A 19,800-nucleotide genomic window follows, 5' to 3' on the forward strand; every position below is an offset into this window, starting at 1 on the left:
CGGACGGGCAGTACTGAAGGAGCGCCGCACAGTCGGACGGGCAGTACTGAGGGAGCACCGCACAGTCGGAGGGTCAGTACTGAGGGAGCGGCGCACTGTCGGAGGGGCAGTACTGAGGGAGCGGCGCACTGTCGGCGGGGCAGTACTGAGGGAGCGGTGCACTGTCGGAGGGGCAGTACTGAGGGAGAGCACACTGTCAGAGGGTCAGTACTGAGGGAGAGCACATTGTCGGAAGGTCAGTACTGAGGGAGTGCTGCACTGTCGGAGGGGCAGTACTAAGGGAGCGCCGCACTGTCAGAGGGGCAGTACTGAGGGAGCGGCGCACTGTCGGAGGGGCAGTACTGAGGGCGTGGCGCACTGTCGGAGGGGCAGTACTGAGGGAGAGCACACTGTCGGAGGGGCAGTACTGAGGGAGCGCTGCACTGTTGGAGGGGCAGTACTAAGGGAGCGCCGCACTGTCAGAGGGGCAGTACTGAGGGAGTGCCGCACTGTCGGAGGGGCAGTACTGAGGGAGTGCTGCACTGTCGGAGGGGCAGTACTGAGGGAGTGCTGCACTGTCGGAGGGGCAGTACTGAGGGAGTGCTGCACTGTCGGAGGTGCTGTCTTTCGGATGAGACATTAAACCAGGCCCCGTCTGCTCTCTCAAGTGGATGTAAAAGATCACATGGCACTATTTCGAAGAAGAGCAGGGGGGAGTTCTCCCCGGTGTCCTGGCCAATATTTATCCCTCAAACAACAAGAACAACTTATATTTATATAGCGCCTTTAACGTAATAAAACGTCATAAGGCGCTTCACAGGAGTATTATGACAAAAATTTGACACCGAACCACATAAGGAGAAATTAATGCTGATGACCAAAAGCTTAGTCACTATTAGAATTGACTATCAGTGCTGAACCCCTCTAGATACCAGAGTTCAGGTGAATATCCAGTGTTTGTGGAAATCAAAATAAACTTTTAAGCACAGTGATTCAAAAACTGCCCAAAAATACAGAGCAATCTCAGCAATGAGCTGTCCTTAGTTAGTACGTTAATTGCTGCGAGTAGACTTTAACACTGCAATCAGCGGCTTCCCTCAATAACAATCTCAACAACAGGATCCTTGGGATTTCTCCCCAAAATCACCACATGTAATATCATTTTTATTGGTTCAACCTGTTCGTAACTGTCGTTATCCCACCAGGTCATGGATTAAGTTTCTTTAAAGGCAGAGACTCCTGATGTTCATTTCCATTGGGGACCTGTGGATTGTTGTTGGGTTTTGCTTTGTGTACTTTATATTGTCCTCTTTTATGGGCACTGGATTTCTTGCACAAGACAACAATGAGTGCAACTAAGATCAGTGTTAATATGATTCCTAGGCTCACCAGTAGTATCCATATTTCATCTATGAAAACATTCAAAAAAAGTTACATAAGTGATTGGCAATCCCAGGGCAATATATTTATTGCAAAATTCCTGATTCATTTCCAAAATCCACGTTATTAACTATTGTAATTTTTCATGGAATGTCTAGTGTGCTACATTCAGCTATTCCCTCTGTTTTTCAAGTTGTGTTCTTCACCTCCTTTCATTCTCTCCATACCACGGGCCATTCCTGATTATCATGGAGGACAGGCAGCCTGTTCCCATTTAAACCACTGCAAGGAGCTGCACGTAGGTGATGCAGATCAGCTGCTCCCTGGTGAACATAGACTTTAGCCTCCATCTCCTTCACTGGCATGGGGTGAGCCTCTCAGTGTCTGGGGGAGGGGTGGGGTGTTTATAATTGAGGTGGAGACAATTTGTCAGAACATAGACTGATGGGGGTGGGGTTGGTCTGTAGCCCTGTTATTGGCATCCTTTCTCTTTTTGTAATTGGCAGATGTGTTTTACCGGGCTTTTCTGTTTCAATCTCAGGCCTGATCAGCAGGTGTTCCATCTTTTTAATCTCTCCCATTTCCTCTCTTTACCTACTCACACACTCCTTGTCCCTCTATTACATTTAATTCATTTAATGCATCTTCCCATTCTCTGATATAAAGGTCATCTAACAATTTCCTATTTTTCTCTAAAGCAGGTTCCAGGCCATTTCACTCATATTTCCTCTCTGTTTGTTTGTCCCTCCAATTTGCTTCTAATTCTATTAAAGTTCTTGTTCATCTTTCATTTTTCAGCCCAAAGCATGCACCATCCGTTCTCTCCACAGATTCTGACTGACCTGCTGTGTTTGCAGCATCTCCTGTTGTTGTTTTTCACTGAGGTTGCCCCCCTCACTATTAGAATTGATGCCCAGCCGTGTGATGCAGCTCACTGAGCTGCCAACACCCTGCACCATGGACTGGCAGCATGTGGATTCACAGCTGCAACTCCCCTCCTGCCGAGTTATTGCCCGGGCAGTCTGGGCAAACACAGAGCAGGAGTAAGGGGCTTCCACACAAAGAGAGACAAGTGGAAGGGAGTGTCACTCTGGGCCACTCGTACCAATGTCCCAGAGGCCAGTTACAAAGCAGCATTGTTAGAGGCAGGCAGTAGTTTGCCCATTTGTCCCTTCGCCAGCAAGTGTGGAGTGGAACAGGAGTCTTAAAGAAAGGGGAAGAGAACAAAACTCGGGTAAAACAAATAAATAACACAATTAAGTAAACCGACAAAGCAATCAGGATTTATTGGGGGTAACAGAAATGCTGCTTCAGTCCTCAAAGGGTTAATTATTTTTCCTTTTATATGAATTGTGACCAAGATTACAAACTGACCTGTGACCCTGAGGTCCACTTCCTTCTCATCAGTTCCATATTTATTGGTAGCTCGACATTTATAAATTCCTTGATGTTCTGATGTCACTTGGGGAATACGGAGGACTCCAGGAGGGCCAATCTCAACGTTGCTGCCGTTACTGGGGTCTTCCCACTCTAATGTAGCCAGGGGGTTTGCACTGGAGTCGCAGGTCATTGTAACCGCAGCACCTTTACTGACGGTTACTGGAAACACTGACACGGTTTTGTTATTTACTGATATGGTTATGGTTGTGTTTCGTGGTTTATCTGGAAAAGAGAAAATAACCAATGTAAATAGGCAGGCACGCCCACAGGATCACTGCTACAGCACCACATCAGTGCTTTGATTAGCTGGATGCCTGAACGTCACCACGTATTGTTTTCTCATCCATCTTCCAACAGCCCGTCCAGAACAGCTGTCCTCCCTACAGTTGGATTGAAGTTCAGAGAGTGCAACTGCCTGGAATTTACTCCCAGTCATCTCTTATTTTATGTAGCCCGAGTGAAATGCAGTGTCTTTGTGTAAATATAAATTCAACATAACAGCCAGTCACTGGATCTGATTGCTTAAGAACAGACACACTATTCACAGCCCTCAGAATAAAGGAACTTGTTCAAAGACTTCCTATAAAATCTGTTACTCACATAAAATGACTGCACTCAGAGAGGCGTTCCTGGACCCATACTCATTGATGGCCGTGCACATGTACTGACCACCATGTCTCAGCTGGACTGATGGGATGTGGAGTATCTCTCTGCTGAGTATCTTTCCATCTTTGCTCCAGGACACCTGGGGAGCTGGGTTCCCTTCTGCATGACATGTTAAAGTCTGTGATTTCCCTTCAATCCAGTCTTCTTGTGCTTTAGATACCTGTGCTTCTATTGGAGCATCTGTAAAGTTTATTAGAATAAAAAATTAAAACATGAAATTGAATAACACAACGCTCAAGTATTCTTCAGATCTCTCTTTCTGGTGCTCTCCAGATGTCAGAGCTCAGAATAAAACATGCTTCTATTTTAAAACCCAGTGTCACCATCAAGCACTCCCAGGTCAAATACAGCACAGGATAAATACAGAGTAAATCTCCCTGTACTCTGTTGGCTAAAAAAGCAAAGTTCTGGGTGGTGCTTTTGACAAATCTCTATGTGATTTCTTATTCACTCTATCGGCTTTCTGAATAGCTGATGCAGCACCACTCTGAGAATGGAGAAGGATGATGTAGGCCCATGCCATAGTCAGGAAAATGAGGCAAAGCACTCACATTTTATGGTGAGTTGTGCTGCTCATTTCCTGTCTGGTTAGTGAGGCCTAAAACCGTAAATGCAAGTCATCTAAGGATCAGCTGATAACTGTCCTACTTGGGGGGAAGTTAGTGTGTTTGAAGTTATTCTGAGAGACAATGGGCTGGATTTTGCCAGCCCTGGGGAAGTGGGTTTGGAAGCGGGACCGCCGGGAAAATGGCAGAATTTGGGGGCGGTTTTGTTATTTACTGATATGGTTATGGTTGTGGTTCGTGGTTTATCTGGAAAAGAGAAAACAACCAATGTAAATAGGCAGGCACGCCCACGGGATCACTGGCACAGCACCACATCAGTGCTTTGATTAGCTGGATGCCCGAACTTAGCCACGTATTGTCTTCTCATCCATCTTCCAACAGCCCGTCCAGAACAGCTGTCCTCCCTACAGTTGGATTGAAGTTCAGAGAGTGCAACTGCCTGGAATTTACGTGAGACTTTCTTTTTCTATATATCAGTATAATATATTTATCTATTATATATTAAAATCACTATGTGGGTCTCAACATGGCATTTCAAATTACATTGAAAACTCTTATGTCAGCCACTGGCAATGGGAAATCCCACAGGAGCACTGTCAACAGTTACCTGCAGTACCAGTTGTTGGCACTATGATTGGCATTTATGACAGTGAAAGACCTGTCATGCAATGTTACCAGACCAGCAGTGCAACTGTATTTCTTTCTATGAAGTCAGCCGTGTGTCAGCATGCAGCCCCATTACAGATCCACTGGGTGGCAATGCACAGTAAAGGGCGATATTAAAAAGTCTCTCACTGCATTCAGAAAGCAGCCTTTTTAAAACATTCTTCAAAAAATGCCTCTCGATCCCCACCCGAAAGAAATTGTGCACCCACTCAGATATTGCATCAAATGTTATATCACCACATGAAAAATGGGAACCGGTGTTGGGGTTACGGGGATCGGGTGGGATATGTGTCGGTGCAGGCTCGATGGGCCGAAATGGCCTCTATCTGCACTGTGGGGTTTCTGTGATTCTGTGATTCTGAGAGTCCATGAGGACAGGTTCCTTACTCAACAACAACAACTTGCATTTATATAGTGCCTTTAAAGTATTAAAATATCCCAAGGTGCTGCACAGGAGTATTATAAGGCAAAAAATTGACACCGAGCCACATAAGGAGAAATTAGGACAGGTAACCAAAAGCTCGGTCAAAGAGGTAGGTTTTAAGGAGTGTCTTAAAGGAGGAGAGCGAGGCGGAGAGGTTGAGGGAGGGAATTCCAGAGTTTAGGGCCTACAGATGAAGGCACGGCCGCCAATGGTTGAGTGATTATAATCCCTCAGGGAATGTTTCCCCCAAACAGCACACTGCACTGAACTCAGGGACACTCATTCCCAGAAACCACTCGCCGCTCCCTGCCCCCAGGCTGTGAGTTCCATCTTGCAACATGAGCTGGAAAGTAGGCTAAGTGTGAGGAGACCAATTCAGTTTGTTTAGGAGTAAGAGGAGAGTTGGTAGAAGAGAGTTGATTGTTCATTGGTCTCCATTTGCACTTCCAGCTTTGTTTTTCTCCGTTCTGGGAACCGAAGTGTGGGCCCAGAATGGAGAGAAACAAAGGGGGAAGTGCAAGTTAGAAAAGTAGTTAGCAAAACTAGTGGGGAGCAGAAACAAAGGCCAACAGTAAAGCGGGTCAAAGTGCAGAAAAATATTAAACAGGCAAAGTTGAAGGCACTTTATCTAAATGCACGTAGCATTTGCAACAAGGTAGATGAATTAATGGCACAAATAGAAGTAAATGGGTATGATGTAATAGCCATTACAGAGACATGGTTGCAGGGTAACCAAAGCTGGGAACTGAATGTTCCAGGGTACTCAACATTTAGGAAGTACAGACAAAAATGAAAAGGAGGTGGCATAGCGCTGTTAATAAGGGATGAGAGCGGTACAGTAGAGATAAAAGACCTTGGCTCAGCAGATCGTGATGTAGAACTGGAATCAGTTTGGGTGGAGCTAAGAAACAGCAAAGGGCGGAAAACATTGGTGGGAGTTGTGTATAGGCCACCAAACAGTAATGGTAATGTAGGGCACAGTATCAATCAAGAGATTAGAAGTGCATGTAACAAGGGCAATACGGTAATCATGGGGGACTTTAATCTACATATTGACTGGGCAAATCAAATTACCACTAATAGTGTGGAGGATGAATTCCTGGAATGCATGCAAGATGGTTTCCTGGATCAGTATGTGGAGGAACCAACCAGGGAACAGGCTGTTCTGGATCTAGTACTGTGTAATGAGAAAGGGCTAATCAATAATCTTGTGGTAAAGGGGCCTTTAGGGACAAGTGACCATAATATAATTGAATTTTACATTAAGTTTGAGAGTGATATAGTCCAATCTGAAACTAAGGTCTTCAATCTAAACAGAGGAAACTACAAGGGTATGAGGGACAAGTTGGCCATGGTACTGTAGATTGGGAGACTACACTAAAAGGTATGAAGGTGGACATACAATGGCTAACATTCAAGGAAATAATGCATAATTTGCAACAAACATATATTCCTCTAGGGCATAAAAACCCAAAAGGAAAAGTGATCCAACCATGGCTAACAAAAGAAATTAAAGCTAGTACTGCATTAAGTTAAAGGAGGAAGCTTATAACGATAGGGTTTCGACCTGAAACGTTGATTCTATTTCTCTCTCCACGGATGTTGCCTGGCCTGCTGAGTTTTTCCAGCATTTTCTGTTGTTATTTGAGGAAGCTTATAACGTTGCCAGAAAAAGCGATCAGCCTGAGGATTGGGATCTTTTTAGAAATCAGCAAAGGGGGACAAAAAAATTGATAAAGAAAGGGAAAATGGAATATGAGCACAAACTAGCGAAAAATATAAAAACAGATTGTAAAAGCTTCTATAGGTATGTGAAAAGGAAAAGACTGGCAAAGGTAAATGTAGGTCCTTTACAGTCAGAGACAGGAGAATTTATAATGGGGAATGAGGAAATGGAAGAGAAATTAAATAAATACTTTGTTTCTGTCTTCACGGAGGAAGACACAAAAACCCTCCTAGAAATACGAGAAAACCAAGGGTGTGGCGAGAATGAGGAACTTAAAGAAATTATTATTAGTAAAAAAACAGTACTAGCAAAATTAATGGGACTAAAAGTCGATAAATCCCAAGGACCAGATGACCCTACATCCTAGGGTTTTGAAAGAGGTGGCCATTGGGATAGTGGAAGTATTGGTTGTCATCTTCCAAAATTCTATAGATTCTGGAATGGTTCCTGCAGATTGGAGGATAGCAAATGTAACCCCGCTATTTAAGAAAGGAGGGAGAGAGAAAACAGGGAACTACAGACCTGCTAGCCTCACATCAGTAGTTGGGAAAATGCTGGAATCTATTATAACTGGGCACTTAGAAACTAATAGTAAGATTGGGCAGAGTCAACATGGATTTATGAAAGGGAAATCCTGTTTGACAAACCTATTGGAGTTCTTTGAGGATGTAACTAGTGGAGTAGACAAAGGGGAACTGGTAGATGTGGTGTATCTGGATTTTCAGAAGACCTTCGATAAGGTCCCACACAAGAGGTTGGTGAACAAAATTAGGGCACATGGAACTGGGGGTAATATACTAGCATGGATTGAGAATTGGTTAACAGACAGAAAATAAAGAGTAGGGATAAACGGGTCTTTTTCAGGATGGCAGGCTGTGACTAGTGGGGTACCGCAAGGATCGGTGCTTGGGCCCCAGCTATTCACAATCTATGATTTGGATGAGGGGACTAAATGTAAATTTCTAAATTTGCTGATGACAAAGCTAGGTGGCAGTGTCAGTTGTGAAGAGGATGTGAAGAGGCTTCAAGGGGATCTCGACAGGCTCAATGAGTGGGCGAGAACATGGCAGATGGAATATAATGTGGATAAATGTGAAGTTATCCACTTTGGTAGAAAAAACAGAAAGGCAGAGTATTTCCTAAATGGTGAAAGATTGGGGAATGCAGATGCTCAAAGGGACCTGGGTGTCCTTGTACATGAGTCACAAAGTGAATGTGCAGGTGCAGCAAGCCATTAGGAAGGCAAATGGTATGCTGGCCTTCATTACAAGAGGATTTGAGTACAGGAGTAAAGAAGTCTTACTCCAATTATATTGGGCCTTGGTGAGACCACACCTGGAGTACTGTGTACAATTTTGGTCTCCTTACCTAAGGAAGGGTATACTTGCCATAGAGGGAGTGCAACTAAGGTTCACGAGATTGATTCCTGGGATGGCGGGACTGTCGTATGAGAAGAGATTGAGTAAACTAGGCCTGTATTCTCTTGAATTCAGAAGAATGAGATGGAATCTCATTGAAGCGTACAAAGTTATTACAGGGATTGATAGGGTGGATGCTGGGAGAATGTTTCCCCTGGCTGTGGAGTCTAGAACCAGGGGCCACAGCCTCAGGATAAAAGGTAGGCCATTCAGGACTGAGATGAGAAGAAATTTCTCTACCCCAGAGGGCTGTGGAGGCTCAGTCATTGGCTATATTCAAAACAGAAGTCGATAGGTTTCTGACTAGTAAAGGCATCGAGGGATATGGTGATAGGGCCGGTGAATGGAGTTGAGGCAGAAGATCAGCCATGATCTCATTGAATGGGGAGCAGGCTTGAAGGGCCGAATGGCCAACTCCTGCTCCTATTTCTTATGTTCTTATATTCTTATAAAACCTCAGTAACCTTGTGTAACCAAGGTGCTGCTACCTGGTTGGTTTACAACAAATGGTTTGCTGGGTCACTGCAGAGAACGTTGCCTACAAAACAATGGTAAGTGCACTTCAGGAATAATTCCTTGGCCGTGAAGCACTTTGGGATCTCTTGAGGGTGAGGAAGGTGCTTCATGAATGCAAATTCCTTCTTTCTTTATGTCTGATATGTTTTGTTTCCAATTTTTGATTCTACATTTTTTTATCTCAGAACACGTACTGTCCAATTTATTTACTGGCAACTGCTTCTCAGTAAAATTCATTCTGGAGACATGATCTGTATGTGTGTCACTAGATGCTTTATCAGTTTGATCCACGTTACGTGCCTCTGCGATACAAACACATTCAGCGATTGCACGATTCCACTGCCTAAGGGTAGGTAGGGAACTTTAATCACTTTCATTCAATGAGCATCTGATATGTGATTTTGTTAGTGGAATGGGAATAAGAAATCTGAGACAATATTCAATCCTCACCAAATGTACTCAATCCTCATCACTGAACACAACTCTTCTCTCTCATTACATCAATATCAAGATGAGACATATTATTGTGTTTACAGTCCAAAGTATACAGTCTCTTGTTTCAACATTCCCTTATGATCCTGGAATATCCAGAGTCACTAACACTCCCTTATGATCGGGGAATACTTATGCCATAAATTCCTAATTTGTCACTCAACCGAAGGGATTTTATTATTTACGTGATGTAAATCTAATACGCTGCAATTTTGACAATCATGAACTCTCAGGGCTGGATTTTGTGAATGGGTGCGTGTTGGAGGCAGGACTGCTGCTTGTCGTGTCAATGTCCCGCCTCTATCCTCTCCTGACCAATCAGAGGGATTTTCCCCTGATTGAGCTTGTTAAGCCCGCCCTGTGGGCTCAGCAGGCCAATTAGGGAAGAAGTCACCGACAGATCACGTCAACGTCAGACGTGCTAGCTGTCAAGACTTCTTGAAAGAAGAAATGACAGCTCTGTGAAGCTGTCAAACACTGACATTCTCTTTAGGTTGATGAGCCTTTGTGGTGAGGACTCATTAAACCTTTCAACTTTGTAAATTTCACATGTCTGTAGGATCGGAGGTTCCATCAGCCATTATGTGAAATTGACAAGGAGGCTGTTGGCTCTCCCGTTCCACCGCGGCTAAAGGCTGTAGAAGGAAAACAAGGTAAGTGCACACTTTTTTAAACTTATCACTCACCTTGCATACTTACCTATCCACACTTGCACCCATCACTCACCTCTACACCTTACTTCCAGGAGCCTCCGACCACCGCAGACCTGCTCCACGTCTCCTCCAACCCGGCGGGGTTCTCCAAGGTCGGGGAGCCTTCACCTGTGAAGGTGAAATGGCACTAATCCTTTTTTCTGCCTGTTAGCTACCTGTTAACAGGCAGTTAAAAGGATTAAATGCCTTTCCCGCCTCCAGGATACGGGACCCGAAGCTGCACATCTTCCCGCCTCCTGGCAAATGGGCACGGAGGCGGGATGGGCGGGTTTGCCATCCGTCCCCACTTTCTCCGAGTTTACCGGCTGTCCCACCTCCATGCCCGCCTCCTCGGGGCTTGGAAAATCCAGCCCTCAGAGTTCCATCTTGCAGCATGAGCTTAAGTCCCCAGTGCTTCTCCAGTTCTCTGCTGCACTCCCATCGACACAGCCTTAACCCACTTTATCCACCTGTATTTACACCCTCTTGCCAGTGTATCTTAGATCTATTCAAAGGTCAAATAACACAAGAAGAGAAACACATCATTATCAGTGGGCTAGAGGGACCACTAGTTTTGAGACTTTGGGCAGGATTTTCATTGGGCTGTGGAGACGGGATTGGAGGCATGTGGGGGGTTAAAATCTCAAAATTGGGGGTCCCGCCTCCATGCCAGTTTCAAAGGAAGTGAATACCCGACTTGTGCTGGGACCCGCCTCCCCGAGGCGGGAAGGGGATTAGTGCCAATTAACAGGTAGTTAACAGGCAGTTTTTAGCCGAATCCCTATTTTTATCCCTGAAGTGTGGGATTCCTGACGGCTCCAAACCATGCCAAGTTAGCGAGGCGGACTGTCGGGCTGAATGGCTTGGAGAGTTCGAGATGTCCGGTGTTCAGGTGAGTGATGGGTGCATGAGTGCAGAGATAAGTGTGTTTGGTGTGTGTAAACTGTTTAAAGAAGTTCTACTTACATTTACTTACCTTTACAGCCTTCCTTCCTTCAGGTCTCGGGAGTCCCTCATCTCAACGGCACAGAAAGCAGAATGGCCGCGAGCTGTCAAAAGTTGCAGCATTCAGCTTTCTGTTCTGGAGAGATCTCTAAATCAGCCTGAGAGGAAGGAATTAACTTGGAGTACAGATTTTCAGCGTTTGACAGCTTCAAACAGCTGTCAAATGCTGATATTTCATCTGTCAAAAGTTCTTGACAGATGAAATGTCAATCTGTGACGTCACCTGTTGCCGGGTGGCCCTTAATTGGCCTGCAGAGCCCGCTGGGCGGGCTCAACAAGGTCAATCAAGTGGAAATCGCGTGGGTTGGCTACAACTCGATGGAGGCGGGACTACAACCTCGAAAGTTATAGTCCCGCCTCCTACACGCCTCCAGTATCTTTGTCTGCTTCTATATTTTTCTATTTTACCATCACAATATTGTATCAGACAAAATAAGATAATTTCTTCCCAGAGTATTTCTCCACGAGTGTTGGACAAATACATCACTCTTTCTGAAGTAACCATGAGCTCGACGTTAGCTGCTCATTCTTCACCATTGCTGCTCTATGTACCAGCATCTCCGTTGAAAATGATTTTCTAGAAATCCCCTTCTCCCATTAAATATCTCTCACATTACAGCAGCCCAGCGTGGCCCAGCTTCCAATTTTCCCTCTCTTGTCCACGTGGAAGTGTCTGGCCTACACTTAGCATCTCTCCCAATGGTCTGGTCAGGACATGGACCTTGCTGTGTGGGGGACTGAGGGCACACACTCATATGATTCTAGGTCACAGTGCACTGAGGCACTAATGGACAGTGTCCCCACAATGCCCCGTCTTGTAGTCTCTGCATCTGATCATCCTCGGTGATGGAAAGAGCCACTGGAAAGCAGGCTAAGTGTGAGGAGACCAATTCAGTTTGTTTAGGAGTAAGAGGAGAGTTGGTAGAAGAGAGTTGATTGTTCATTGGTTTCTATTTGAAATATAAAACCTCAGTAACCTTTTGTAACCAAAGTGCTGCTACTTACACAGGATACGGAGGGTGGCATTCTGCTGTTTAACAACAGGGTTTGTCTTTGACTGAACTTGAAGTTTCAGTTCAGCCTCGCAGATGTACTGCTGTCCATCCAGCTTTGATTGTGCTTCCACAGGATGGTAGATAGTGAGCCCAGTACTGCTTGATTTATTCACTAATATGTCGTTTCTGTTCTTCAGTCTCAGTAGAAGTTCCCCTGAGACAGTAAACACACTGCAGGTAATATTAACCAGGTTTCCTTCAAGGGTGCTCGGTACTTGCATTTCAGGGGCAGAGAAAACTGAGGAAATAATAGAAAAAAGTTGTTAGAAACATTCCCAAAATGTGTCCTGCAGCCCTTCCACAGTGTGACTGCAATAACGAGGTAAAGGAAAGTATGCTCAGTGCTTATTGCTCACCATTCACCTCACCGATTGTATCAGGTGGCTGTACAAAGCCCCATGACATTTTTCAAAGTTCTCCCAGTATTCCCGGTATCCGAGTCAGCATTCATCTCTGACCCAAAGCCAACAAAACAAATGAATGGTCATTCAGCTCATTTCTGTTTGTGGAACCTTGCTGTGTGCATTTATTTACATTGTTCTCAGCATTTAGGCAACACTGGCAAAGCCACATTTATTCCTAGTTGGCCTGGTTGGTTTGTTGGGTCACTGCAGAGAATGTTTGCCTACAAAACAATGGTAAGTGCACTTCAGGAATAATTCTTTGACCATGAAGCACCTTGGGATCTCTTGAGAGTGAGGAAGGTGCTTCATGAATGCAAATTCCTTCTTTCTTTATGTCTGATTAATGGGCCATATTTTCTGATCGCATGCCTCCTGCGTGCGGAGACCTCTGATCTGGAAAAATCTGCGCCCTTACCGGAGGGTTCCCGGGGCGCCTACACTTCCAATCCTGGGCCTCTCCAAACTCCAAGTGTTAAGGGCCTATGTATCCCAGAGGCCCAGGTGGTTCGCAAGCGTCCCTTGGATCACGTGGGCCATGGGGAGCCAATCGGAGAAGGGAATCTCCCTTCAACAACTTGACAGATAGACCCGTCAAATATATGAATGGCGATCAATGAAAAAACATAAAACTTTAAATAATTTTTTTTTAAAACATCACCTTTTTCAAATTAGTTGAAATTACAATAAATTAAATATTTTAAACAAAAATTTAATTTTCTGAAAAAAATAATTAAAGTTTTTTACGGGGCTAAAAATAAACTTACCTTTTTTAAAAAGTATTTTTAAATGATAAAATGACTGAAATTTAAAAAAAAAAAATTTCAACTCTTATCCTGGTAAAAGCTGGCCTTACGCCTGCTTTTACCAGGTGTAAGAATTCTAAGGGTTTTCTACGGGCGGAGTGTCTCCAGAAAGCGGAACTATCTGCCCGCAGAGGCCCTTCTCCAGGGCGGGCATCCGATCTGTTAAGTGCTTTCTTGACAGATCGGAAATGCCGGTTTTCAGCGCATGCCTGAAACCGGCATTTCTGATGTCCCTATGGGTGGTTACACATCGCGTACCCACCCGTAGGGATCGGAATATCCGGGCCGATATGTTTTGCGTCCAAGTTTTGATTCTACATTTCTTTTTTTTAATCTCAGAACACGTACTGTCCAATTTATTTACTGGCAACTGCTTCTCAGCAAAATTCGTTCTGGAGACATGATCTGTATGTGTGTCACTAGCTGCTTTATTAGTTTGATCCACGTTACGTGCCTCTGCGATACAAACACATTCAGCGATTGCACGATTCCACTGCCTAAGGGTAGGTAGTGAACTTTAATCACTTTCATTCAATGAACATCTGATATGTGATTTTGTTAGTGGAATGGGAATACGAAATCTGAGACAATATTCTATCCTCACCAAATGTACTCAATCCTCATCACTGAACACAACTCTTCTCTCTCATTACATCAATATCAAAATGAGACATATTATTGTGTTTACAGTCCAAAGTATACAGTCGCTTGTTTCAACACTCCCTTATGATCAGGAATATCCAGAGTCACTAACACTCCCTTATGATCAGGGAATATCCTGAGTCACTAACACTCCCTTATGATCAGGAATATCCAGAGTCACTGACACTCCCTTATGATCAGAAATATCCAGAGTCACAAACACTCCCTTATGATCAGGGAATATCCAGAGTCACTAACACTCCCTTATGAACAGGAATATCCAGAGTCATTAACACTCCCTTATGATCAGGAATATCCAGAGTCACTAACACTCCCTTATGATCAGGAATATCCAGAGTCACTGACACTCCCTTATGATCAGGAATATCCAGAGTCACTGACACTCCCTTATGAACAGGAATATCCAGAGTCATTAACACTCCCTTATGATCAGGAATATCCAGAGTCACTGACACTCCCTTATGATCAGAAATATCCAGAGTCACTAACACTCCCTTATGATCAGGAATATCCAGAGTCACTTACACTCCCTTATGATCAGGAATATCCAGAGACACTAACACTCCCTTATGATCAGGGAATATCCAGAGTCACTAACACTCCTTTATGATCAGTGAATATCCAGAGCCACTAACACTCCCTTATGATCAGGAATATCCAGAGTCACTGACACTCCCTTATGATCAGGAATATCCAGAGTCACTAACACTCCCTTAGGATCAGGAATATCCAGAGTCACTAACACTCCCTTATGATCAGGAATATCCAGAGTCACGAACACTCCCTTATGATCAGGGAATATCCAGTCACTAACACTCCCTTATGATCAGGGAATATCCAGAGTCACTAACACTCCCTTATGATCAGGAATATCCAGAGTCACTGACACTCCCTTATGATCAGGAATATCCAGAGTCATTAACACTCCCTTATGATCAGGAATATCCAGAGTCACTAACACTCCCTTATGATCAGGGAATATCCAGACTCACTGACACTCCTTTATGATCAGGAATATCCAGAGTCACCAACACTCCCTTATGATCAGGGAATATCCAGAGTCACTAACACTCCCTTATGATCAGGAATATCCAGAGTCACTAACACTCCCTTATGATCAGGAATATCCAGAGTCACTAACACTCCCTTATGATCAGGAATATCCAGAGTCACGAACACTCCCTTATGATCAGGAATATCCAGAGTCACTAACACTCCCTTACGATCAGGAATATCCAGAGTCACTAACACTCCCTTATGATCAGGAATATCCAGAGTCACTAACACTCCCTTATGATCAGGAATATCCAGAGTCACTAACACTCCCTTATGATCAGGGAATATCCAGAGTCACTAACACTCCCTTATGATCAGGAATATCCAGAGTCACTAACACTCCCTTATGATCAGGGAATATCCAGAGTCACTAATACTCCCTTATGAACAGGAATATCCAGAGTCACTAACACTCCCTTATGATCAGGAATATCCAGAGTCACTAACACTCCCTTATGATCAGAAATATCCAGAATCACTAACACTCCCTTATGATCAGGAATATCCAGAGTCACTAACACTCCCTTATGATCAGGGAATATCCAGAGTCACTAACACTCCCTTATGATCAGGAATATCCAGAGTCACGAACACTCCCTTATGATCAGGAATATCCAGAGTCACTAACACTCCCTTATGATCAGGAATATCCAGAGTCACTAACACTCCCTTATGATCAGGAATATCCAGAGTCACTAACACTCCCTTATGATCAGGGAATATCCAGAGTCACTAACACTCCCTTATGATCAGGAATATCCAGAGTCACTAACACTCCCTTATGATCAGGAATATCCAGAGTCACTAATACTCCTTTATGATCAGGAATATCCAGAGTCACCAACACTCCCTTATGATCAGGGAATATCCAGAGTCACCAACACTCCCTTGTGATCAGGGATATCCAGAGTCACTGACACTCCCTTATGATCAGGGAATATCCAGAGTCACTAACACTCCCTTATGATCAGGAATATCCAGAGTCACTAACACTCCCTTATGATCAGGGAATATCCAGAGTCACTAACACTACTTTATGATCAGGAATATCCAGAGTCACTAACACTCCCTTATGATCAGGAATATCCAGAGTCACTAACACTCCCTTATGATCAGGTATATCCAGAGTCACGAACACTCCCTTATGATCAGGAATATCCAGAGTCACTAACACTCCCTTATGATCAGGAATATCCAGAGTCACTAACACTCCCTTATGATCAGGAATATCCAGAGTCACTAACACTCCCTTATGATCAGGGAATATCCAGAGTCACTAACACTCCCTTATGATCAGGAATATCCAGAGTCACTAACACTCCCTTATGATCAGGAATATCCAGAGTCACTAATACTCCTTTATGATCAGGAATATCCAGAGTCACCAACACTCCCTTATGATCAGGGAATATCCAGAGTCACTAACACTCCCTTGTGATCAGGGATATCCAGAGTCACTGACACTCCCTTATGATCAGGGAATATCCAGAGTCACTAACACTCCCTTATGATCAGGAATATCCAGAGTCACTAACACTCCCTTATGATCAGGGAATATCCAGAGTCACTAACACTACTTTATGATCAGGAATATCCAGAGTCACTAACACTCCCTTATGATCAGGAATATCCAGAGTCACTAACACTCCCTTATGATCAGGTATATCCAGAGTCACTAACACTCCCTTATGATCAGGAATATCCAGAGTCACTAACACTCCCTTATGATCAGGAATATCCAGAGTCACTAACACTCCCTTATGATCAGGAATATCCAGAGTCACTAACACTCCCTTATGATCAGGGAATATCCAGAGTCACTAACACTCCCTTATGATCAGGAATATCCAGAGTCACTAACACTCCCTTATGATCAGGGAATATCCAGAGTCACTAATACTCCCTTATGAACAGGAATATCCAGAGTCACTAACACTCCCTTATGATCAGGAATATCCAGAGTCACTAACACTCCCTTATGATCAGAAATATCCAAAATCACTAACACTCCCTTATGATCAGGAATATCCAGAGTCACTAACACTCCCTTATGATCAGGGAATATCCAGAGTCACTAACACTCCTTTATGATCAGGAATATCCAGAGTCACGAACACTCCCTTATGATCAGGAATATCCAGAGTCACTAACACTCCCTTATGATCAGGAATATCCAGAGTCACTAACACTCCCTTATGATCAGGAATATCCAGAGTCACTAACACTCCCTTATGATCAGGGAATATCCAGAGTCACTAACACTCCCTTATGATCAGGAATATCCAGAGTCACTAACACTCCCTTATGATCAGGAATATCCAGAGTCACTAATACTCCTTTATGATCAGGAATATCCAGAGTCACCAACACTCCCTTATGATCAGGGAATATCCAGAGTCACTAACACTCCCTTGTGATCAGGGATATCCAGAGTCACTGACACTCCCTTATGATCAGGGAATATCCAGAGTCACTAACACTCCCTTATGATCAGGAATATCCAGAGTCACTAACACTCCCTTATGATCAGGGAATATCCAGAGTCACTAACACTCCTTTATGATCAGGAATATCCAGAGTCACGAACACTCCCTTATGATCAGGAATATCCAGAGTCACTAACACTCCCTTATGATCAGGAATATCCAGAGTCACTAACACTCCCTTATGATCAGGAATATCCAGAGTCACTAACACTCCCTTATGATCAGGGAATATCCAGAGTCACTAACACTCCCTTATGATCAGGAATATCCAGAGTCACTAACACTCCCTTATGATCAGGAATATCCAGAGTCACTAATACTCCTTTATGATCAGGAATATCCAGAGTCACCAACACTCCCTTATGATCAGGGAATATCCAGAGTCACTAACACTCCCTTGTGATCAGGGATATCCAGAGTCACTGACACTCCCTTATGATCAGGGAATATCCAGAGTCACTAACACTCCCTTATGATCAGGAATATCCAGAGTCACCAACAGTCCTTTATGATCAGGGAATATCCAGAGTCACTAACACTCCCTTATGATCAGGAATATCCAGAGTCACTAACACTCCCTTATGATCAGGGAATATCCAGAGTCACTAACACTCCCTTATGATCAGGGAATATCCAGAGTCACCAACACTCCCTTATGATCAGGAATATCCAGAGTCACTAACACTCATTTATAATCAGGGAATATCCAGAGTCACTAACACTCCCTTATGATCAGGGAATATCCAGAGTCACTAACACTCCCTTATGATCAGGAATATCCAGAGCCACTAACACTCCCTTATGATCAGGGAATATCCAGTCACTAACACTCCCTTATGATCAGGAATATCCAGAGTCACTAACACTCCCTTATGATCAGGGAATATCCAGAGTCACTAACACTTCCTTATGATCAGGAATATCCAGAGTCACTAACACTCCCTTATGATCAGGGAATATCCAGAGTCACTAACACTCCCTTATGATCAGGGAATATCCAGAGTCACTAACACTCCCTTATGATCAGGAATATCCAGAGTCACTCACACTCCCTTATGATCAGGAATATCCAGAGTCACTAACACTACCTTATGATCAGGAATATCCAGAGTCACGAACACTCCCTTGTGATCAGGAATATCCAGAGTCACTAACACTCCCTTATGATCAGGAATATCCAGAGTCACCAACACTCCCTTATGATCAGGGAATATCCAGAGTCACTAACACTCCCTTATGATCAGGGAATATCCAGTCACTAACACTCCCTTATGATCAGGAATATCCAGAGTCACTAACACTCCCTTATGATCAGGGAATATCCAGAGTCACTAACACTCCCTTATGATCAGGAATATCCAGAGTCACTAACACTCCCTTATGATCAGGGAATATCCAGAGTCACTAACACTCCCTTATGATCAGGAATATCCAGAGTCACGAACACTCCCTTATGATCAGGAATATCCAGAGTCACTAACACTCCCTTATGATCAGGGAATATCCAGAGTCACTAACACTCCCTTATGATCAGGGAATATCCAGAGTCACTAATACTCCCTTATGATCAGGAATATCCAGAGTCACCAACAGTCCTTTATGATCAGGGAATATCCAGAGTCACTAACACTCCCTTATGATCAGGAATATCCAGAGTCACTAACACTCCCTTATGATCAGGGAATATCCAGAGTCACGAACACTCCCTTATGGTCAGGGAATATCCAGAGTCACTAACACTCCCTTATGATCAGGGAATATCCAGAGTCACCAACACTCCCTTATGATCAGGAATATCCAGAGTCACTAACACTCATTTATAATCAGGGAATATCCAGAGTCACTAACACTCCCTTATGATCAGGGAATATCCAGAGTCACTAACACTCCCTTATGATCAGGAATATCCAGAGTCACTAACACTCCCTTATGATCAGGGAATATCCAGAGTCACTAACACTCCCTTATGATCAGGAATATCCAGAGTCACTAACACTCCCTTATGATCAGGAATATCCAGAGTCACTAACACTCCCTTATGATCAGGGAATATCCAGAGTCACTAACACTCCCTTATGATCAGGGAATATCCAGAGTCACTAACACTCCCTTATGATCAGGAATATCCAGAGTCACTAACACTCCCTTATGATCAGGGAATATCCAGAGTCACTAACACTCCCTTATGATCAGTAATATCCAGAGTCACTAACACTCCCCTTATGATCAGGGAATATCCAGAGTCACTAACACTCCCTTATGATCAGGGAATATCCAGAGTCACTAACACTCCCTTATGATCAGGGAATATCCAGAGTCACTAAACACTCCCCTTATGATCAGGAATATCCAGAGTCACTAAC

The 19,800-nt window shown here is 43.8% G+C and overlaps 1 protein-coding gene across 1 annotated transcript in view; it reads right to left on the reverse strand.

Moving 5' to 3' along the window:
• Positions 1-91: 91 nt before the first annotated feature.
• The window catches only part of LOC147097786 (intercellular adhesion molecule 5-like), a 233,773-nt gene continuing 214,064 nt past the window's right edge, over positions 92-19,800 (reverse strand). Inside the window, exons 5-8 of the mRNA XM_085971896.1 lie at positions 11,976-12,263; positions 3,400-3,645; positions 2,734-3,021; positions 92-1,388 (exon numbers count right to left, since the gene is read on the reverse strand). Coding sequence (XP_085828022.1) covers positions 1,186-1,388; positions 2,734-3,021; positions 3,400-3,645; positions 11,976-12,263 — 1,025 coding nt within the window. The 3' untranslated portion in view covers positions 92-1,185. The remainder of the gene's footprint in view (positions 1,389-2,733; positions 3,022-3,399; positions 3,646-11,975; positions 12,264-19,800) is intronic.

This window comes from Somniosus microcephalus, chromosome 31 (assembly GCF_052327205.1).
Source record: "Somniosus microcephalus isolate GS21.2 chromosome 31, FLI_Smic_1.0, whole genome shotgun sequence".
Classification (NCBI taxonomy): domain Eukaryota; kingdom Metazoa; phylum Chordata; class Chondrichthyes; order Squaliformes; family Somniosidae; genus Somniosus; species Somniosus microcephalus.